Source organism: Syngnathus floridae, chromosome 12 (genome assembly GCF_059516105.1).
Source record: "Syngnathus floridae isolate MCC-2025c chromosome 12, RoL_Sflo_1.0, whole genome shotgun sequence".
NCBI lineage: Eukaryota > Metazoa > Chordata > Actinopteri > Syngnathiformes > Syngnathidae > Syngnathus > Syngnathus floridae.
The window spans coordinates 14,880,840-14,903,684 of NC_142424.1; the positions used below are offsets into that span (position 1 = coordinate 14,880,840).

The 22,845-nt window shown below is 44.9% G+C and overlaps 1 protein-coding gene and 1 long non-coding RNA gene across 2 annotated transcripts; both read right to left on the minus strand.

Moving 5' to 3' along the window:
• Positions 1-8,169: 8,169 nt before the first annotated feature.
• Positions 8,170-9,967, minus strand: LOC148390178 (janus kinase and microtubule-interacting protein 3-like). Its single transcript, XM_088392549.1, has 6 exons — positions 9,717-9,967; positions 9,432-9,494; positions 9,247-9,345; positions 8,924-9,157; positions 8,738-8,803; positions 8,170-8,676 (listed from the first exon to the last, which is right to left on the minus strand). Exons 1-6 carry the CDS (start codon positions 9,783-9,785, stop codon positions 8,548-8,550), a joined length of 660 nt encoding a protein of 219 aa, XP_088248675.1. The 5' UTR covers positions 9,786-9,967; the 3' UTR covers positions 8,170-8,547.
• A 1,512-nt stretch (positions 9,968-11,479) lies between these two features.
• LOC148390179 (uncharacterized) lies at positions 11,480-12,333 on the minus strand. Its single transcript, XR_015861525.1, has 3 exons — positions 12,155-12,333; positions 11,917-12,030; positions 11,480-11,685 (listed from the first exon to the last, which is right to left on the minus strand). It is a non-coding gene; the product is annotated as an uncharacterized LOC148390179 (long non-coding RNA).
• Between the last annotated feature and the right edge of the window lie 10,512 nt (positions 12,334-22,845).

Here is a 22,845-nt window from a genome sequence, read left to right on the forward strand (position 1 = left end):
ACACTTCTGCTATTACAAACGTAAATCTCCTTAAACACAATGAGTGTTACTTACCGTGTACGCTCTAGACGGTCCAGTTGCAAGCAGAAAATAAAGATATTTCTGTTGATAATCGTCGCTGCTCAGTGGCTCACGGCCATCGCGCCAACAGATTTGAATTTTGGCGGAGGTTCGGGCAATTACGTCATATCCGCGGCATTTGACTGCGACGTAATACCCGCTTATCTGAAACGGCAGTTAAAAGTAGAGTTACATCAAGTTTTCTTGGAACCTAAACGAATGAAAGAAAACTATCATTTGGCCACAACCAACATTCACAGATACAACACAACGTGCGGGGTTGAGGTTAAAGATTGAGTGAAGGGCCCTCGTTTTAAACTACTGTTTTGAAAAGGAGTGGGAACAAGTAAGACGTATTTAATTTATTTAATGGGAAGTAGTAAGACTTATTAAATTTATTTAATCTACTTTTCTTCCCAGGCAAAATTTGATGTGCTGCAATTCCAAATTTCCAAAGTGAATGAAGGAATGAAGTCCTTTAAATTATGATTTTGTATAAATACTAGGCATTAACACAAAATCGGCGGCACAAAATGGGCAGACTTTACTTGTTTGAAAAGGACTGGTTACAAGACAGACTTTTTTAATTTATTTAATGGGAAGAAGACTTATTTAGTTTAATTGATCTATTTTTGTTCCCTGCCAAAATTCGATTTGCTGCAATTCCAAATTTCCAAAGTGAATGAAGGAAAGAAGTCGTTTAAATTATGATTTTGTTTAAATACTAGGCATAGACACAAAATCTACGGCACAAAATGGGCAGACTTTACTTGTTTGAAGAGGACTGGTTACAAGACAGACTTTTCTGATTTATTTAATGGGAAGAGGACTTATTTAGTTTATTTAATCTATTTTTGTTCCCTGGCAAAATTGGATTTGCTGAAATTGTATTTTGCCAAATCTCGATTTGAGACCTGATAGGAAGTATTAAACGCTTAGTTAAATCAATACAAGTTGGTAATAAGAGCGAGTAATGTTGGTTGAACCGATGAATGAAGGTTGAAAGCAATTTAAATTATGACTTTGTATAAATACTAGATATTAACAGAACATCTACTGCGCAAAATGGGCAGAGTTTACTTGTTTGAGAAGGAGTGGCTTATTCAAAACTAAGATTTATGTAATCTGTTTGTTCCCAGGCAAAATTGGATGTGATGCAATTCCAAATTTCACCACATGATGGTGCCCAATTTTGACTTCATAGGACATATTAAACACTTAGCTTGTTATTATGTTCAAGGTAATCAGATTTGTTTATTATTCTAATGGCCTCTTCAAAACTATTCTGGATTACTACTTTGGATCTATTCTACATTACTTGGCAACAACATACTCTGTAACAGATTAGGCAGTATAATCATATCTGTTAACTTGAGAGTGCCCACACTCAATCTACTTATCGTGATGTGTTAAATCAATTACTGTTAGACATTATTTGTCTGATAATCTACCAAATCTTTGAATTGAAGAATTTGTGATTTAATTAATAGCTTGTTGTTATGTTAAGGGTAATCAGACTTGTATATAATTCTAATGGCCTTCTTTTGAAAACTATTCTGAATTACAACTTTGGATCTTATATTACTTTGCAACAATCTACTCCGTGACAGATTAGGCAGTATAATCACATATGTTAACTTCAGTGCCCACACTGTATTTATTTATGGTTATTTGTTAAATCAAGTACTGTTAGACATGAAATAGGAAGTGTTTAACATAAATGTTATGGCTACTCACCATTGTAGCTCGCTCCTGGTCAATGATACGAGCCTCTTCTTGCAGTGGAAAACTTGCAGCCAACAAACACCGTGGAACCTAAAGGAATGAAATTAAACATTAACATTTCGCCTCGACCAATTTTCACACGTACAACGCAACGCGGCTACACTTCTGCTATTACAAACGTAAATCTCCTTAAACACAATGAGTGTTACTTACCGTGTAAGCTCTAGACGGTCCAGTTGCAAGCAGAAAATAAAGATATTTCTGTTGATAATCGTCGCTGCTCAGTGGCTCACGGCCATCGCGCCAACAGATTTGAATTTTGGCGGAGGTTCGGGCAATTACGTCATATCCACGGCACATGACTGCGACGTAATACCCGCTTATCTGAAACGGCAGTTAAAAGTAGAGTTACATCAAGTTTTCTTGGAACCTAAACGAATGAAAGAAAACTATCATTTGGCCACAACCAACATTCACAGATACAACACAACGTGCGGGGTTGGGGTTAAAGATTGAGTGAAGGGCCCTCGTTTTAAACTACTGTTTTGAAAAGGAGTGGGAACAAGTAAGACGTATTTAATTTATTTAATGGGAAGTAGTAAGACTTATTAAATTTATTTAATCTACTTTTCTTCCCAGGCAAAATTTGATGTGCTGCAATTCCAAATTTCCAAAGTGAATGAAGGAATGAAGTCCTTTAAATTATGATTTTGTATAAATACTAGGCATTAACACAAAATCGACGGCACAAAATGGGCAGACTTTACTTGTTTGAAAAGGACTGGTTACAAGACAGACTTTTTTAATTTATTTAATGGGAAGAAGACTTATTTAGTTTAATTGATCTATTTTTGTTCCCTGCCAAAATTCGATTTGCTGCAATTCCAAATTTCCAAAGTGAATGAAGGAAAGAAGTCGTTTAAATTATGATTTTGTTTAAATACTAGGCATAGACACAAAATCTACGGCACAAAATGGGCAGACTTTACTTGTTTGAAGAGGACTGGTTACAAGACAGACTTTTCTGATTTATTTAATGGGAAGAGGACTTATTTAGTTTATTTAATCTATTTTTGTTCCCTGGCAAAATTGGATTTGCTGAAATTGTATTTTGCCAAATCTCGATTTGAGCCCTGATAGGAAGTATTAAACGCTTAGTTAAATCAATACAAGTTGGTAATAAGAGCGAGTAATGTTGGTTGAACCGATGAATGAAGGTTGAAAGCAATTTAAATTATGACTTTGTATAAATACTAGATATTAACAGAACATCTACTGCGCAAAATGGGCAGAGTTTACTTGTTTGAGAAGGAGTGGCTTATTCAAAACTAAGATTTATGTAATCTGTTTGTTCCCAGGCAAAATTGGATGTGATGCAATTCCAAATTTCACCACATGATGGTGCCCAATTTTGACTTCATAGGACATATTAAACACTTAGCTTGTTATTATGTTCAAGGTAATCAGATTTGTTTATCATTCTAATGGCCTCTTCAAAACTATTCTGGATTACTACTTTGGATCTATTCTACATTACTTGGCAACAACATACTCTGTAACAGATTAGGCAGTATAATCACATATGTTAACTTGAGAGTGCCCACACTCAATCTACTTATCGTGATGTGTTAAATCAATTACTGTTAGACATTATTTGTCTGATAATCTACCAAATCTTTGAATTGAAGAATTTGTGATTTAATTAATAGCTTGTTCAGGGTAATCAGACTTGTATATAATTCTAATGGCCTTCTTTTGAAAACTATTCTGAATTACAACTTTGGATCTTATATTACTTTGCAACAATCTACTCCGTGACAGATTAGGCAGTATAATCACATATGTTAACTTCAGTGCCCACACTGTATTTATTTATGGTTATTTGTTAAATCAAGTACTGTTAGACATGAAATAGGAAGTGTTTAACATAAATGTTATGGCTACTCACCATTGTAGCTCGCTCCTGGTCAATGATACGAGCCTCTTCTTGCAGTGGAAAACTTGCAGCCAACAAACACCGTGGAACCTAAAGGAATGAAATTAAACATTAACATTTCGCCTCGACCAATTTTCACACGTACAACGCAACGCGGCTACACTTCTGCTATTACAAACGTAAATCTCCTGAAACACAATGAGTGTTACTTACCGTGTACGCTCTAGACGGTCCAGTTGCAAGCAGAAAATAAAGATATTTCTGTTGATAATCGTCGCTGCTCAGTGGCTCACGGCCATCGCGCCAACAGATTTGAATTTTGGCGGAGGTTCGGGCAATTACGTCATATCCGCGGCACATGACTGCGACGTAATACCCGCTTATCTGAAACGGCAGTTAAAAGTAGAGTTACATCAAGTTTTCTTGGAACCTAAACGAATGAAAGAAAACTATCATTTGGCCACAACCAACATTCACAGATACAACACAACGTGCGGGGTTGGGGTTAAAGATTGAGTGAAGGGCCCTCGTTTTAAACTACTGTTTTGAAAAGGAGTGGGAACAAGTAAGACGTATTTAATTTATTTAATGGGAAGTAGTAAGACTTATTAAATTTATTTAATCTACTTTTCTTCCCAGGCAAAATTTGATGTGCTGCAATTCCAAATTTCCAAAGTGAATGAAGGAATGAAGTCCTTTAAATTATGATTTTGTATAAATACTAGGCATTAACACAAAATCGACGGCACAAAATGGGCAGACTTTACTTGTTTGAAAAGGACTGGTTACAAGACAGACTTTTTTAATTTATTTAATGGGAAGAAGACTTATTTAGTTTAATTGATCTATTTTTGTTCCCTGCCAAAATTCGATTTGCTGCAATTCCAAATTTCCAAAGTGAATGAAGGAAAGAAGTCGTTTAAATTATGATTTTGTTTAAATACTAGGCATAGACACAAAATCTACGGCACAAAATGGGCAGACTTTACTTGTTTGAAGAGGACTGGTTACAAGACAGACTTTTCTGATTTATTTAATGGGAAGAGGACTTATTTAGTTTATTTAATCTATTTTTGTTCCCTGGCAAAATTGGATTTGCTGAAATTGTATTTTGCCAAATCTCGATTTGAGACCTGATAGGAAGTATTAAACGCTTAGTTAAATCAATACAAGTTGGTAAGAAGAGCGAGTAATGTTGGTTGAACCGATGAATGAAGGTTGAAAGCAATTTAAATTATGACTTTGTATAAATACTAGATATTAACAGAACATCTACTGCGCAAAATGGGCAGAGTTTACTTGTTTGAGAAGGAGTGGCTTATTCAAAACTAAGATTTATGTAATCTGTTTGTTCCCAGGCAAAATTGGATGTGATGCAATTCCAAATTTCACCACATGATGGTGCCCAATTTTGACTTCATAGGACATATTAAACACTTAGCTTGTTATTATGTTCAAGGTAATCAGATTTGTTTATCATTCTAATGGCCTCTTCAAAACTATTCTGGATTACTACTTTGGATCTATTCTACATTACTTGGCAACAACATACTCTGTAACAGATTAGGCAGTATAATCACATAGGTTAACTTGAGAGTGCCCACACTCAATCTACTTATCGTGATGTGTTAAATCAATTACTGTTAGACATTATTTGTCTGATAATCTACCAAATCTTTGAATTGAAGAATTTGTGATTTAATTAATAGCTTGTTCGGGGTAATCAGACTTGTATATAATTCTAATGGCCTTCTTTTGAAAACTATTCTGAATTACAACTTTGGATCTTATATTACTTTGCAACAATCTACTCGGTGACAGATTAGGCAGTATAATCACATATGTTAACTTCAGTGCCCACACTGTATTTATTTATGGTTATTTGTTAAATCAAGTACTGTTAGACATGAAATAGGAAGTGTTTAACATAAATGTTATGGCTACTCACCATTGTAGCTCGCTCCTGGTCAATGATATGAGCCTCTTCTTGCAGTGGAAAACTTGCAGCCAACAAACACCGTGGAACCTAAAGGAATGAAATTAAACATTAACATTTCGCCCGGACCAACATTCACACGTACAACGCAACGCGGCTACACTTCTGCTATTACAAACGTAAATCTCCTTAAACACAACGAGTGTTACTTACCGTGTACGCTCTAGGCAAAATTGGATGTGATGCAATTCCAAATCTATCTGAAACGGCAGTTAAAAGTAGAGTTACATCAAGTTTTCTTTTTTAATCAACACAATCATTTACAACCGTTGACCAGAAAGAATCGTCGAAATTCGACGTCCCCCACAAACGCCACGCTCACTCGCTTTTCAGGGCAACAAAAGTACTTCTTTTTAAAAACGATGAGTTGTACTTACCGTGTACGCTCTGGACGGTCCAGTTGCAAGCAGAAAATAAAAATATTTCTCTTGTTAGTCGTATGTTACCATCCGCTGTGTCTTTGTCAACATCGCCGCCATTTTCCTACTTCCTGCTGCGAGCCACGCCCACGGATTTAAATTTGGGCGGAAGCTCTTTCCATTGGCGTCGTTTTCGCGTATAGCAAATCCGATTGGTTGGGAAGGGGGCACGGTTATGCAGCCGAGGAGTCCTGTGATCGGTGGGATGTAAAGTAGGCGTCGACGTCACGTCCGCGTCACGTGACCACGACGTGGCAGACGTCAAATAGCAACCGCTGTTTTGTTTAGTAGACTTACAGTTGTTATGCATTGACATAATGGCGCACACACCAAATAGATTTAAATAAATTAAATAATTCTTCTGCCCACTCTCTTTTAAACAAGTTAACTCTCCCCGCGGATTTGAATTCCGGCGAAAGTTACGCCCATCGACGTCACGTATGTCACGTGACCACGACGTGGCAGATGTCATATAGCAACCGCTGTTTTGTTTAGTAGATTTACAGTTGTTATGCATTGGCATAATGGTGTGCACTCAAAATAGATTTAAATAAATTAAATATTTCTTCTGCCTACTCCCTTTTAAACAAGTTAACTCTGCCCACGTCCATTGACGTCTTGTCTGCGTCACGTGACCACGACGTAGCGACGTCATATAGTAACCGCTGTTTTGACCAGTAGACTTAGTTATTATGCGTTGACATAATGGCGCACTGGTTAGCATGGCCACCTCTTAAGCATGATGATGCGGGTTCGACGCCTGATCAATGTTAGCATGGAGTGAGCTGAAGTGCATGGCGCTGAAGATTTGAATCTTTGAAATGCGCTGAGGTCTGACATATCAGGCAGAATGGTTTGCCATCACGTTCAACAAAAAATAGAAACTTTCCCACTCTGATTAAAACGTCCTGTGTTCATCTACGTATTTTCGTTTTGCTGTGCATCTTTTCCCTGCCATTTCGAGAGCCCAATTGACACTCATAGTTTAAAGAAATGTGTTTGCCCATCCTACTTTGTGGAATTTCACCACATGCGCTTTTGACCAAAATACCAAATTGAACTCAAGTGAAGCCAACACGCACAACCCCCCCCCCCCCACACACACACACACACACAAATGTTGATATGAACATAAAAGAGCCGCATGCGGTTCGGGAGTTGCGGCTTGGCCAAACCTGTACTATACAACTTTATTTGTATAAAATTTTCACAACAGCTGTCACACAAACAAAGCGGGAAAAACCGAAGACGTGCGTGTTCCGCCCACGCTGGATTTATTTGCACCTTTGAAAAGACACCGTATTGCCGCAGATGTGGCAAAGAGTACTTTTGGGCATCTGAGACGGAAGGATGTCCAAAGCATCACGTCACCTGCTCTGGTAGGCATGGTGGTGGGACGTTGAGGTCAACCGCTTTGGGGTTGGCTGACTCTTTGATCGCAGGATGCCACACACTTGAAGACAGAAGCAGAAAAGCAGAGCTAAATGCAAAATGTACTCACCGGTGACTCCAATTTTTTTCCCCCCTGAAGAAACAGCTGGACGGGTGGCCCCGGCTGGCCAGTGGGACTCTTGTTATTCTGACCCTTTTTAGTGCGCGTTTGGGGCAACAACCGTTTTTTGTGGCGCTCTCTTCTGGTTCAAAAGTGCCCTGCATGTGAATTTGCTTTTCCTGCCTTCTGATTGGATGAGCGCCGGTGTGACGCGGTGCCTCTGTCACCGTGGCGGGGGGTATACGTTGGCATCGGAGCGTCTGCCAACGTCTGAGACCGGCTGGCAGTGTATCGGAGGTGTCGAGTGCGGTGCCGCTGGAGCTCACTCACCAGCTGGTGTTAGGGCCACAGAATGAAGGCCAAGGAGAAGAATAGAAAGAGAAACAGAAACTTCTCCTCCAATTGTTTGATTTGTCTCTTCTGAGCTTCGATGAATTCTTTCAGCTCTTTGTTCCTCTAGGACGGACAAATGGAAAGTGGCATTCAAAAGCCAGTAAGCGTGCAAGTAAGTGCCGGGCTGGCTTTGGGCCCTTACCTGTTGCGCGCTGTGCAGCAGATCCATTCTCTCTTGGAGGATGCAAGCGTCGCGCTCCCTCAACTCGCACATCAGGGCTCGCTTCCATTGGTCCACGGCGCTCCTAAGCTCTTCTCTCTGATCCGCCGTCAGCACGTCATTCACGCCAGCGTGGCTGGCTTTTTCGCCGTCCGTGGCGGGGCAGTCCCGCTGCGGTAGCGCCTCGTACAACATGGCCTCCAGCTCCAGGATCCTCTGGGCCGCAATCCTCGTCCATCAGTGGTCCGGCGGGAGATTTGAGGGCGGCTTACCTTATGAGCCTGGTCCATGGAACACTTCCTGAAGTCCAACTCTTCATCCAGGTAGCCCTTCTGCTTGCAGAACATATCCTAGCACAGCTCAAGGTCAGAATTGTTGGGGCACATTGCCGGAGTTCCCCTTGGCTGATGTCGCGTGTCTGTCTACCTTCTCACTTTCAATGTCCAACATCTTCTGTTGAAGTGCTGACTTGGTCACTTTGATGTATTCTAACCACTGAGGAAAGGCTGCTGTCACATAAGCAGAATGCGAGAGCGTGCGTGGACGTGCGCGTTACCTTCTCGGCTAGGGTGAGAAGGGTCCTGGCGTGAATCACGACCACCTGCTCCTCGTTGGTGAGATTCTGCAAGAGCCCAAAGGCACAGCGTCAACAAGCTTCTTTCAGCGCAAAGCCTTCCAAAAGTCACATTTGAGCCGCCGAGTCTCGTGGAGTGCGAACATAAGGAGTTCGACATACACTTACGGCGTTATAGCCCAGGATGTCCAGCTTCTTCATCAGATCACTGATGACGATGTCCGGGGGAAAGGCGCAAGGAGCAATGTAAGGTGTTCTGGGACCTCGGGTTAAGGTTAGGGTTGCGAGGGACGCCTTACGTACGCTCACGCCCTCGGCCTCGCAGTAGATCTGCAAAGGGCTGAGGCCGTCTGGGAAACGGACTTGCAGAAACTTCAAGACGGGGGAGCGCCACTCCCTCTCCTGAAAGGCAGAGGCATGCATCCGTCCGTCCGTCCGTCCGTCCGTCCGTCACATCTCTGGCCTCAACACGCTTGTGCGAGTCTTCCCACCTCCAGCTCCAGGATGCGGAACTCAAGCAGTTCGTTTTGGTCTCGGATATCCTGGATGTGCTCTTTCAGACGCGCTTCTTCCGCCTCCATCCGCCTGACCTGAAAAGACAGTCAGACCTCATCTGCGGGGCTTCCCGACAGGTGTGACACCAAGCGACTCCGCCCAGCGCCTTTCTTTCCGTCACCTTTTCGGCCAACTGCTGATTGCTCTGACGCAGCAGCTGCTTCTCCTCCACCCACTTGACATTCTAGAAGAGACAAACGCGTGGACAGCTTTGGAATGTTGTGTCATTTTCATCCACAAATTCTTTGGTTGACTGGAAAATGACATTTGCTTTTCTCCGCATTTTCCCAGCCACGTTCGGGGGGGGGGGGGGGGGGGGGGTTGGTCCAGTAATGCCAGACGGATGAGTGACTGAAGAATGTAGCTATTTTGTCTGAGAAAAAGGTGTGCTCATTGATGAGCTTACCTGTCCTTGTTGCTTCAGCGCTGACTCCAGATCTGCTACTCTGCTTTGATAGTGACCCATTTCTACCATCAGCTTTTCTCTGGTCTGAAAGGAGGAGGAGGGAGGCTCCTCCTCCTCCTTTCAGACCAGAGAACACCCGAGGCTGGGTGAGAACGGGGAGGCTGCGACCCGGCCGGGGGTTGCGGGAAGGGGCGCCACCTTGATCTCCTTCTCGGCGTCGTAGTCCCCTTTCGCTGGTCTGGGCTAGCAGAGCGTAGGCTCGTTGCAGCGCTTGATATTCTTGCGTCAGCTGGCGGTAGCGAAGCTCCGCCTCTTCATGCACACACCAATGCAACACAGCACTAGTACCAGAATCAGTCAGACCGGCGACAAAGCACCCGCGACGCAAAGACGAGTCCGATTCCAGGCTGAAGAGGAATGTTTGGTGCCAATACGCTGGCAGAAATGGCGGGCTACCTCTTCGGGTTCCGTGTCGGGGGTTCTGTCGGTGTGAAAAGACAAGGACGATCCGTCCGAGTCCACCAACACGTCTTCGTCGTAGCCGTAAAATGTTTCGATGACCTGCGGGCGCGGAAGCAAACATCTCTCTGAACAAACTGAAGCGACACCTCACGATGAATCGACGAGAGGAACGATAGCGAGAAAAAGGCCATTTCATCTTGCGCAACACCAAGCAGCCGCAAACAAACAGACTCACCTTGCAGGACCTCACGCTTTGTTCCTCCTCAGAGATTCTCGACGTCGGTATCGTAGCAGCAAATCTCTCTCCTGTCGACACAAATAATCCGCCTTTGAGATTCTTTGGATGCAAAGGGAACGAACGGCTCCGGCGCAGAAACAAACGCGACTCACAATGACATTTCTGACATGAGCTCCTGTCTCCAGAGCCTGAAAAACACGTCACCGGCGATGATTGGAGGGACGCTCGTCTTTTCCAAAAGTGACAACTACAGGGTGTGTCAGGGTTTTCCAGATTATCTTTATCGTATCATTGTGTTGCTTTGACTTTGACTGCGACCTGTAATAAATAATATTATTTATCCCTTATTTATCCCTATCGCTTATCCCTTCCTACACAAAGTCGTAAAACACCCCTTGCTATGTTTTGACTAGAGGTCAAGGGCTTCCTCTATTCAATCCACTCTTACACCCACCCTGTTTCTCTTAATTAAAATGCTCGTGCAGGAGCCGAGAGTCAGACTTCATTCGTACAACGGATGGACTCTCCACCTGCAGGTGTCCAAAAGAACTTACTTGTCTCCCGTGTGGTTCTTGCAAAATAAGTTGGAGCGAGCGCAACTCTAACAGGGTGCATTTTGCCACTAGCTGCCTACGGACAATGACGTCGCGCTCGCGGCTCATGGTTGACGGGCTGAGCAGCCGGGCAAGTCCGTCGTTTTCAGCGCACAGCGAGTGGCAAAGGCGCTGACAAAACGGGAGCTTTGAGCTGCTGAAAACGGCAAAACAAGTCTAAAGCGTGTTCAAACGCGTGCGCACAATGCTCCTGCTTGAAAGGTCGGAATTTAAGGGGCCAATTTTTTGGATGGCGGCCGCCGGCCAAGCTTTGGACGGAAAAGGTTTCCTGGCGACAGCGAGCGAGCGCGGCGCTGCCGTACGTGCACCGAGTCGCCTGCCTGAAGACCTTGGACAAGTCGTCGATGATGTGCCGCTGCTCCACAACTTGAAGGAACTCCATTTCACCGTCCTGCTGGCCGCAACCGCGGTCCAGGTCATTGAGCGAACTAGGCCTTCTCTGTGGAACACAAATGCAGTGGACTCTGTTGGCACGCCGCCGTTGTCCGCGTCGACTTACCAAGCTTGCCATCTCCTCGTTCTCCTGGGTGACAAAGCGCACTTTGTTTTCAAGGCGACACAGCACCAGCGAGAGTTCTTCATTCTTCCTGCTCAGGCGTTTGTTTTTGTACAGGAGTGGCAGAAACTGGCTTTCTGTTTCTCTCAGTCGCTTTAGCTGCAAGCATGAAGTGCGGGATGTGAAAGACGCACAACACGCGGGCCAGAACGTATCCATTCCTTTTGCATCGGTTTGAACGGAATCGTGGCTTTGGCTCCCAATAAAAGACATCTACCAGGCAACCGACTCGCCGCGCCGCTCAACTAATAAGCAAGCGCAATGGGTGCCTCGCTGGATGGCGCGCATCAAACGTAGCGCAAACCTTCAAGCGTGCCGTCAATAAATTACCAGTTCATTGCGCTCTTCAGAAAGCAGGGCGTTTCGATCCTCCAGTTTCCTGATGACTGCGCTGAGCTCAGCGATTTTCAGATGAAACCGTCGCGTGTCCCGATCCTCCTGAGACTGAAAACGCCCCGCAACACACACACACAAGCACTCGTTCAAAGTTCAAAACTGTTTTTGTGCTACCTTCCTCCAGCAACGAACTAAGTCATGCGTACTGCAAGTGTGTGATGAGGTGGCTTACGCAATGAAGAGGATTGCTAGTAGCGGCGTTGACCCCACTTCCAGGGTAGTTTAGGCCCGCCCTTTGGGAATCCCTCAGGGCAGCGATCTGCTGCTCGGCAGCCTGAGTCTGCAGCTGAAGGCGGTGGACGTGGCCGGCCCCAGGGCTTCATCCAAAACACTAACCGCTCTGTCTTTCAGCTTGATCTCATCCGTCTGGATGTACAAACGGGGAGCGCTCAGGCAGGCGGGCAAACTCATTTGCCAGAATTGTGACAAAAACAAAGAGAGCAACCGGCCAATTTTTTTCTGGAATCGACTAGAACACCTTTGCTGTGACAAAAGCGAAGCGAGCAACCGGACATTTTCTTCTTGTGAAATAGAATAGAATAGAATGCCTTAGGTGTCATTGCACTGCAGGTATACAACGAAATTGGGAACATAGCCACGCACCGCGCATCTGATCAGTCCTACCAGTCGGCGGATCTCCCTCTCGCAGTCTCTCTTGGTTCGGCTCAGCTCCTCCCGATGCTGGTGATGAGCCGATCGGAGCTCGGCCGCTCGGGACTGCCAGGCCTGCTGGGCCGCTGCCAGGGCTTCTTCCGCGCTCCTGGTGGAGGCGACACCGCTCGGTCTCCCGACACCGCCGCGTCTCCTCCACCTCCGCCAGCAAAGCGCCCCCCCTCCTCACCTGAGCAGACATTGCGCCACACCGGGCCGTTGAGACCGCAACGGAGCGCCGCGACGCTTACTGGGGACAAGCTACACAATACGGTAGCGGCCGCATCGAAGCCCGACGTGGCGTGCGGATAGTCAGACACGGATAGAGCGGATCACCTTGTCCATGGAGCCGTCCCTCAGGCTGAGGACCAAGGCATTCAGTCGCTGGATCTCTCCATCTTTGATTTTGATCACTCTCATCAGCTCCATTTCATGCTGCCGCAGTAATGTCTCCCTGGTAATGGCTAACTCTTTCTGCTTCTCCTCATGGAGTTTGCTTTTGAGTTCCGTCATGGCGGCGGTGGCACGGTGGTGCTCCGCCCGCAGGTCCTGACTTCTCTCTCTCTCCAGACAGCTGACCTGACATGACTTAGACTTAGACAAACTTTATTGTCATCTTGTCTGCACATGGTGCATACAAAACGAAATTCCGTTGCATACGTCTTACAACAAAGTAGTGATATTGCAGTTGAATAGAAGTAACATATCCTATGAAAATATATATATATACATATATACTATATATATATATATATATATATATATATATATATATATATATATTAAAAATAAGTATAAAGTGCAGCAGTGATAATTATGCAATAGTGCAAGTAGGCAAAACAGTATTCAAGAGTGTGCAGAGGAATGCTAAACCATGTATTAAACTTCTATTTAAAGGGTTTATACAAGTTCAGTAAAGTTGGTAGTGCGAGATAGTGCAAGATAGAGGTCCGTAGTGTCATAAAGTACAGTTCTGTGAATGTGTGATGCAGAGTTCAGTTTAGAGCTCAACAGTTCTAGTGTTCAACAGTCTGATGACAGCAGGGAAAAAGCTGTTGCAGAACCTGGTGGACCTGCAGCGGATGCTGCAAACCTCTTCCCAGAGGGCAGCAGGGAGAACAGTCCATGGTGGGGGTGTGATGGGTCATTGATGATGTTACGGGCACGGGACATGCAGCGCTGAGATGAAATGTCCTGAATGGAGGGAAGAGGAGCCCCTATGATCCTCTCTGCTGTCCTCACCACTCTCCTCACGTTCTTCCAATCGGAGGCGGTGCAGCCTCCACACCACACAGAGAGACAGCTTGTCAGAATGCTCTCTATGGTGCTCCTGTAGAACGTCCTCATGATGGGTGGGGGCAGGTGGGCTCTCCTCATCCTCCGCAGGAAGTACAAGCGCTTCTGTGCCCTCTTGACCAGTGCCGTAGTGTTCATAGTCCAGGTGAGGTCTTCTGTGATGTGGACCCCCAGGAATTTGGTGGTGCTGACCACCTCCACAGCTGAGCTGTTGATGATCAGTGGAGCGTGGTGAGGCTGTTTTTTCCTGAAGTCGACGATGATCTCCTTCATCTTCTCCTCATTCAGGATCAGGCTGTTTTCTCTGCACCAGCCCACCAGCTGCTCCACCTCCTCTCTGTAGTCCAGGTCGTTGTTGTCTCTGATGAGCCCCACCACCGTTGTGTCGTCTGCTGACTTCACGATGTGATTGGTGGTGAACCTGAGGACGCAGTCGTGTGTCATCAGGGTGCACAGCAGGGGGCTCAGGACGCAGCCCTGAAGGGAGCCTGTGCTGAGGGTGATGACATCAGAGGTGTTCTGTCCGACCCGGACTGACTGAGGTCTGTTGGTGAGGAAGTCTAGCAGCCAGTTGCGAAGGGGGGTGTTGAAGCCCAGGTGTTCCAATTTTCCTACCAGATGCTGTGGGATGATGGTGTTAAACGCTGAGCTGAAGTCCAGGAACAGCCTCCGCACATGGGTGTTCTTCTCCTCCAGGTGAGCCAGGCTCAGGTGAAGAACGGAGGAGATGGCGTCCTGAGTGGAGCGGTTTTGCCGGTCGGCAAACTGGAACGGGTCAAATAATAGGGGGAGTCTGGAAACGATGTGACCTTTAAGCAGCCTTTCGAAGCACTTCATCATAACCGGAGTCAGTGCAACAGGCCGGTAATCATTAAATGAGGTGATTTGAGGTTTCTTCGGCACCGGAATGATGGAGGCAGTCTTAAAGCACGCCGGCACTGTGGCTTGGCCCAGCGAGGTGTTAAAAATGTCTGTGATGACCCCAGCCAGATGACTTGCACATTCCCTGAACACACGCCCAGGAATGTTGTCGGGGCCAGGGGCCTTACAGGGGTTGACTCTCCTCAGGGTCTTCAACACATCGGCGGAGTCAAGGCAGAGTACCTCCTCTTCCTGATGGGGGACAGTTTTAACTGCTGGAGTGCCGTTTAGTGCCTCGAACCTCCCAAAGAAGTTATTTAGACCATTTAGAAAGTCAGCATCAACTACACCCACCGGGGGGGGGGAGGGTGAGTTGTAGTCTGTAATCGCCCGTATGCCTTGCCACATACTCCTGATGTTTTTGACGTCGTGGAAACGATCCTGAAATTTTCGACTGCGGTCTCGCTTCGCTATCCTGATGGCACGGTTCAAGTTGGCTCTCGCTGTCCTCAGTGTCTCCTTGTCGCCAGACTTGAAGGCAGAGTTCCGCGCTCGTAGCGTTTGACGTACCTCCTCAGTCATCCAGGGTCGTTGGTTGCCCCGGGTGATGATATTCTTAGTGGTGCTGACGTCCTCGGTGCATTTGTTGATGTAGGCTGACACAGTCATGGCACACGCATGTCTAATCTACATCGGGAAAACTGGGAGGGAGGGAGGCAGGCAGGGAGGCAGGCAGGGAGGCAGGCAGGGAGGCAGGCAGTGTCTGTCTGTTGAGGTTTTCACCTTGTTCTTCTCCTGCTGAAGTTCTAACTGGACGTCCATCAGTTTGGTTCTCAGCTCGTCATTGGCGGCCTGAAGGGCGTCCGTTCGCTCCGCCTTGGCCCGCCCTGCCGGAGCTCGTTTGGACATCTCTTACTCGAGTCTCGCCCGGTCGTCAGTCAGAGATCACAACATTTGTACCTGGAGAGCACAAACGCAGCGCTGTTTTCCACTGGCTTCGAACTCAACTTCAATCGGTACCGTAACTTACAACATCATAAACATAGAACTAGCTTGACTTATTCATTGAATAAATGCATTTGGTTCTTCAAAACTGCATCACGCAACATAGCGTGACCGAGACGGCCGTTATCCACCTGCGTGAAGTTATTTGGTGAAATGAATGAGATGTTTAAGACACCATCGTTCTGTCTCTATGTAGATGAAGGTAAATAATCGATTGCTGAAGGTCCAAAGGTGTTGTGATAAACAAATAAACATATTAGTGATTAGTGACATATTTGTGATAAACATATTAGGCAGGATAATCACATATGTTAACGTGACTGCCCACACTGTATTTATTTATGGTTATTTGTTAAATCGAGTACTGTTAGACATGAAATAGGAAGTGTTTAACATAAATGGAAGACGAAAGGGGTACTCACCATTGTAGCTCCTGCTGGTCAATGATACGAGCCTCTTCTTGCAGTGGAAAACATACAGCCAACAAACACCGTGGAACCTAAAGGAATGAAATTAAACATTAACATTTAGCCTCAACCAACATTCACAGATACAACGCAACGCAAACTACACAAACGTAAATCTTTTTAAACACAATGAGTTGTACTTACCGTGTACGCTCTAGACGGTCCACTTGCAAGCGGAAAATAAAGATATTTCTGTTGATAATCGTCGTGTTTGTATCCGGTGTCTCGCTCAAGGCCATTGCGCCCACAGATTTGAATTTTGGCGAGAGTTCAGCCTATTGACGTCATTTCCGCGGTGTAATACCCGCATATCTGAAACGGCAAAGTTAAGAGTAGAGTTAAATAAAGTTTTTAGTCAACGCAATAATTTACAACCGTTGACCAGTCGAAATAATCGTCGAAATTTGGCGTCTGTGGCTGGAAGCAGACGCCGAGTTCGACATTCCTCCCAAACGCCACACTCCCTCGCTTTTCAGGGCTAAAAAAAAACAGTTGTAATTACCTTGTACGCTCTAGACGGTCAAGTTGCAAGCTGAAAACAAAAATATTTGCCTTGTTAGTCATCGTGTTACTAACAGCTGTGTCTTGTTTGCCAGAACTGCCGCTTTCCTACTTCCTGTTGCAAGCCACGCCCACGGATTATAATTTTGCCGTGAGTTCCGCCTATTGACGTCATGTCCGCGTCACATGACTGCGACGTAATATTATCTAAAACTGTTTGTGCGGTATTGTGTTGTTCTGTGCGGTATTGTGTTATTCTGTGCGGCGTCGTGTTGTTCTGTGCGGCGTCGTGTTGTTCAGTGCGACGTCGTGTTGTTCAGTGCGGCATGGTGTTGTTCAGTGCGGCATGGTGTTGTTCAGTGCGGCATGGTGTTGTTCAGTGCGGCATAATGTTGTTCAGTGCGGCATAATGTTGTTCAGTGCGGCATGGTGTTGTTCAGTGCGGCATGGTGTTGTTCAGTGCGGCATGGTGTTGTTCAGTGCGGCATAATGTTGTTCAGTGCGCCATAATGTTGTTCAGTGCGGCATGGTGTTGTTCAGTGCGGGATGGTGTTGTTCAGTGCAGGATGGTGTTGTTCAGTGCGGCACGGTGTTGTTCAATGCGGCATGGTGTTGTTCAGTGCGGGATGGTGTTGTTCAGTGCGGCATGGTGTTGTTCAGTGCGGCATAATGTTGTTCAGTGCGGCATGGTGTTGTTCAGTGCGGCATGGTGTTGTTCAGTGCGGCATGGTGTTGTTCAGTGCGGCATGGTGTTGTTCAGTGCGGAATGGTGTTGTTCAGTGCGGCATGGTGTTGTTCAGTCCGGGATGGTGTTGTTCAATGCGGGATCGTGTTGTTCAGTGCGGGGTGGTGTTGTTCAGTGCGGGATGGTGTTGTTCAGTGCGGCATGGTGTTGTTCAATGCGGCATGGTGTTGTTCAGTGCGGGATGGTGTTGTTCATTGCGGCATGGTGTTGTTCAGTGCGGCATGGTGTTGTTCAGTGCGGCATGGTGTTGTTCAGTGCGGCATGGTGTTGTTCAGTGCGGCATAATGTTCAGTGCGGCATAATGTTGTTCAGTGCGGCATGGTGTTGTTCAGTGTGGAAAGGTGTTGTTCAGTGCAGGATGGTGTTGTTCAGTGCGGCATGGTGTTGTTCAATGCAGGATCGTGTTGTTCAGTGCAGCATAATGTTGTTCAGTGCGGCATGGTGTTGTTCAGTGCGACATAATGTTGTTCAGTGCGGCATAATGTTGTTCAGTGCGGCATGGTGTTGTTCAGTGCGGCATGGTGTTGTTCAGTGCGGCATGGTGTTGTTCAGTGCGGCATGGTGTTGTTCAGTGCAGGATGGTGTTGTTCAGTGCAGGATGGTGTTGTTCAATGCGGCATGGTGTTGTTCAGTGCGGGATGGTGTTGTTCAGTGCGGGATGGTGTTGTTCAGTGCGGCATGGTGTTGTTCAGTGCGGAATGGTGTTGTTCAGTGCGGCATGGTGTTGTTCAGTGCGGCATGGTGTTGTTCAGTGCAGGATGGTGTTGTTCAATGCGGGATGGTGTTGTTTAGTGCGGGATGGTGTTGTTCAGTGCAGGATGGTGTTGTTCAGTGCGGCATGGTGTTGTTCAATGCGGCATGGTGTTGTTCAGTGCAGGATGGTGTTGTTCAGTGCGGCATGGTGTTGTTCAATGCGGCATGGTGTTGTTCAATGCGGCATGGTGTTGTTCAGTGCGGCATGGTGTTGTTCAGTGCGGCATGGTGTTGTTCAGTGCAGCGTAATGTTGTTCAGTGCGGCATGGTGTTGTTCAGTGCGGAATGGTGTTGTTCAGTGCGGCATGGTGTTGTTCAGTGCAGGATGGTGTTGTTCAGTGCGGCATGGTGTTGCTCAGTGCGGCATGGTGTTGTTCAGTGCGGGATGGTGTTGTTCATTGCGGCATGGTGTTGTTCAGTGCGGCATGGTGTTGTTCAGTGCGGCATGGTGTTGTTCAGTGCGGCATAATGTTGTTCAGTGCGCCATAATGTTGTTCAGTGCGGCATGGTGTTGTTCAGTGCGGGATGGTGTTGTTCAGTGCAGGATGGTGTTGTTCAGTGCGGCATAATGTTGTTCAGTGCGGGATGGTGTTGTTCAGTGCGGCATAATGTTGTTCAGTGCGGCATAATGTTGTTCAGTGCGGGATGGTGTTGTTCATTGCGGCATGGTGTTGTTCAGTGCGGCATGGTGTTGTTCAGTGCGGCATGGTGTTGTTCAGTGCGGGATGGTGTTGTTCAGTGCAGGATGGTGTTGTTCAGTGCGGCATGGTGTTGTTCAGTGCGGCATGGTGTTGTTCATTTCGGCATAATGTTGTTCAGTGCGGCATAATGTTGTTTAGTGCGGCATGGTGTTGTTCAGTGCGGGATGGTGTTGTTCAGTGCGTTATAATGTTGTTCAGTGCGGCATGGTGTTGTTCAGTGCGGCATGGTGTTGTTCAGTGCGGCATGGTGTTGTTCAGTGCGGCATAATGTTGTTCAGTGCGGCATAATGTTGTTCAGTGCGGCATGGTGTTGTTCAGTGCGGGATGGTGTTGTTCAGTGCGGGATGGTGTTGTTCAGTGCGGCATGGTGTTCAATGCGGAATGGTGTTGTTCAGTGCAGGATGGTGTTGTTCAGTGCGGCATGGTGTTGTTCAGTGCGGCATAATGTTGTTCAGTGCGGCATGGTGTTGTTCAGTGCGGCATGGTGTTGTTCAGTGCGGCATGGTGTTGTTCAGTGCGGCATAATGTTGTTCAGTGCGGCATGGTGTTGTTCAGTGCGGCATGGTGTTGTTCAGTGCGGCATAATGTTCAGTGCGGCATAATGTTGTTCAGTGCGGCATGGTGTTGTTCAGTGCGGGATGGTGTTGTTCAGTGCAGGATGGTGTTGTTCAGTGCGGCATGGTGTTCAGTGCGGGATGGTGTCTTTCAGTGCGGCATGGTGTCGTTCAGTGCGGCATGGTGTCTTTCAGTGCGGCATGGTGTCGTTCAGTGAGGCATGGTGTTGTTCAGTGCGGCATGGTGTTGTTTAGTGCGGCATGGTGTTGTTCAGTGCGGGATGGTGTTGTTCAGTGTGGCATGGTGTTCAGTGCGGCATGGTGTTGTTCAGTGCGGTATCGTGTTGTTCAGTGCGGTATCGTGTTTCTCAGTGCGGTATCGTGTTGTTCAGTGCAGTATCGTTGTGTTGTTCGTATTGTGTTTAACACTTAGCCTCTAACACTTAGCCTCTAACACTTAGCCTCTAGCATCTAGAAGGTAAATAAATAGGAAGGAAGGACTCACCGGTGACGTCTTCGCCCACGTCCAAGCGTTGTACTTTGTATTTTCATCCTTCTGACAGTGGAAAACATAGCCAACAAACACCGTGGAACCTAAACGAATGAAAGAAAACTATCATTTGGCCACAACCAACATTCACAGATACAACACAATGTGACGTGCGGGGTTGAGGTTAAAGGTTGAGTGAAGGGCCCTCGTTTTAAACTACTTTTTTGAAAAGGATTGGGAACAAGTAAGACGTATTTAATTTATTTAATGGGAAGTAGTAAGAGCTATTGAATTTAATCTATGTATTATATTCTATTGTATTGTATTCTGTTGTATTCTTTTGGATTGTATTCACACTAACCCCACTAAAACTTCAGCCCACAAAAACTCGCCTCTGGCGCCTAGCCTCTGGCACTTAGCCTCTAACACTTAGCCTTTAACACTTAGCCTTTAACACTTAGCCTTTAACACTTAGCCTAGAAGGTGAATAAATAGGGTTAAAGGTTGAGTGAAGGGACCTCGTTTTAAACTACTTTTTTGTAAAGGAGTGGGAACAAGTAAGACGTATTTAATTTATTTAATGGGAAGTAGTAAGACTTATTAAATTTATTTAATCTACTTTTCTTCCCAGGCAAAATTTGATGTGCTGCAATTCCAAATTTCCAAAGTGAATGAAGGAATGAAGTCCTTTAAATTATGATTTTGTATAAATACTAGGCATTAACACAAAATCGACGGCACAAAATGGGCAGACTTTACTTGTTTGAAAAGGACTGGTTACAAGACAGACTTTTTTAATTTATTTAATGGGAAGAAGACTTATTTAGTTTAATTGATCTATTTTTGTTCCCTGGCAAAATTCGATTTGCTGCAATTCCAAATTTCCAAAGTGAATGAAGGAAAGAAGTCGTTTAAATTATGATTTTGTTTAAATACTAGGCATAGACACAAAATCTACGGCACAAAATGGGCAGACTTTACTTGTTTGAAGAGGACTGGTTACAAGACAGACTTTTCTGATTTATTTAATGGGAAGAAGACTTATTTAGTTTATTTAATCTATTTTTGTTCCCTGGCAAAATTGGATTTGCTGAAATTGTATTTTGCCAAATCTTGCCTTGAGACCTGATAGGAAGTATTAAACGCTTAGTTAAATCAATACAAGTTGGTAATAAGAGCGAGTAATGTTGGTTGAACCGATGAATGAAGGTTGAAAGCAATTTAAATTATGACTTTGTATAAATACTAGATATTAACAGAACATCTACTGCGCGAAATGGGCAGAGTTTACTTGTTTGAGAAGGAGTGGCTTATTCAAAACTAAGATTTATTTAATCTGTTTGTTCCCAGGCAAAATTGGATGTGATGCAATTCCAAATTTCACCACATGATGGTGCCCAATTTTGACTTCATAGGACATATTAAACACTTAGCTTGTTATTATGTTCAAGGTAATCAGATTTGTTTATTATTCTAATGGCCTCTTCAAAACTATTCTGGATTACTACTTTGGATCTATTCTACATTACTTGGCAACAACATACTCTGTAACAGATTAGGCAGTATAATCATATCTGTTAACTTGAGAGTGCCCACACTCAATCTACTTATCGTGATGTGTTAAATCAATTACTGTTAGACATTATTTGTCTGATAATCTACCAAATCTTTGAATTGAAGAATTTGTGATTTAATTAATAGCTTGTTGTTATGTTAAGGGTAATCAGACTTGTATATAATTCTAATGGCCTTCTTTTGAAAACTATTCTGAATTACAACTTTGGATCTTATATTACTTTGCAACAATCTACTCCGTGACAGATTAGGCAGTATAATCACATATGTTAACTTCAGTGCCCACACTGTATTTATTTATGGTTATTTGTTAAATCAAGTACTGTTAGACATGAAATAGGAAGTGTTTAACATAAATGTTATGGCTACTCACCATTGTAGCTCGCTCCTGGTCAATGATACGAGCCTCTTCTTGCAGTGGAAAACTTGCAGCCAACAAACACCGTGGAACCTAAAGGGATGAAATTAAACATTAACATTTCGCCTCGACCAATTTTCACACGTACAACGCAACGCGGCTACACTTCTGCTATTACAAACGTAAATCTCCTTAAACACAATGAGTGTTACTTACCGTGTACGCTCTAGACGGTCCAGTTGCAAGCAGAAAATAAAGATATTTCTGTTGATAATCGTCGCTGCTCAGTGGCTCACGGCCATCGCGCCAACAGATTTGAATTTTGGCGGAGGTTCGGGCAATTACGTCATATCCACGGCACATGACTGCGACGTAATACCCGCTTATCTGAAACGGCAGTTAAAAGTAGAGTTACATCAAGTTTTCTTGGAACCTAAACGAATGAAAGAAAACTATCATTTGGCCACAACCAACATTCACAGATACAACACAACGTGCGGGGTTGGGGTTAAAGATTGAGTGAAGGGCCCTCGTTTTAAACTACTGTTTTGAAAAGGAGTGGGAACAAGTAAGACGTATTTAATTTATTTAATGGGAAGTAGTAAGACTTATTAAATTTATTTAATCTACTTTTCTTCCCAGGCAAAATTTGATGTGCTGCAATTCCAAATTTCCAAAGTGAATGAAGGAATGAAGTCCTTTAAATTATGATTTTGTATAAATACTAGGCATTAACACAAAATCGACGGCACAAAATGGGCAGACTTTACTTGTTTGAAAAGGACTGGTTACAAGACAGACTTTTTTAATTTATTTAATGGGAAGAAGACTTATTTAGTTTAATTGATCTATTTTTGTTCCCTGCCAAAATTCGATTTGCTGCAATTCCAAATTTCCAAAGTGAAT

Coding starts and splice junctions, on each gene's coding strand:
- LOC148390178 (XM_088392549.1), bottom strand. CDS start 9,785: ATGGTAGAAATGGGTCACTATCAAAGCAGAGTAGCAGATCTGGAGTCA. Junction 9,158..9,246: donor TCCGCATCCTGGAGCTGGAG/GTGGGAAGACTC, acceptor TCTGCCTTTCAG/GAGAGGGAGTGGCGCTCCCC. Junction 8,677..8,737: donor TTCTCACCCTAGCCGAGAAG/GTAACGCGCACG, acceptor GCCTTTCCTCAG/TGGTTAGAATACATCAAAGT.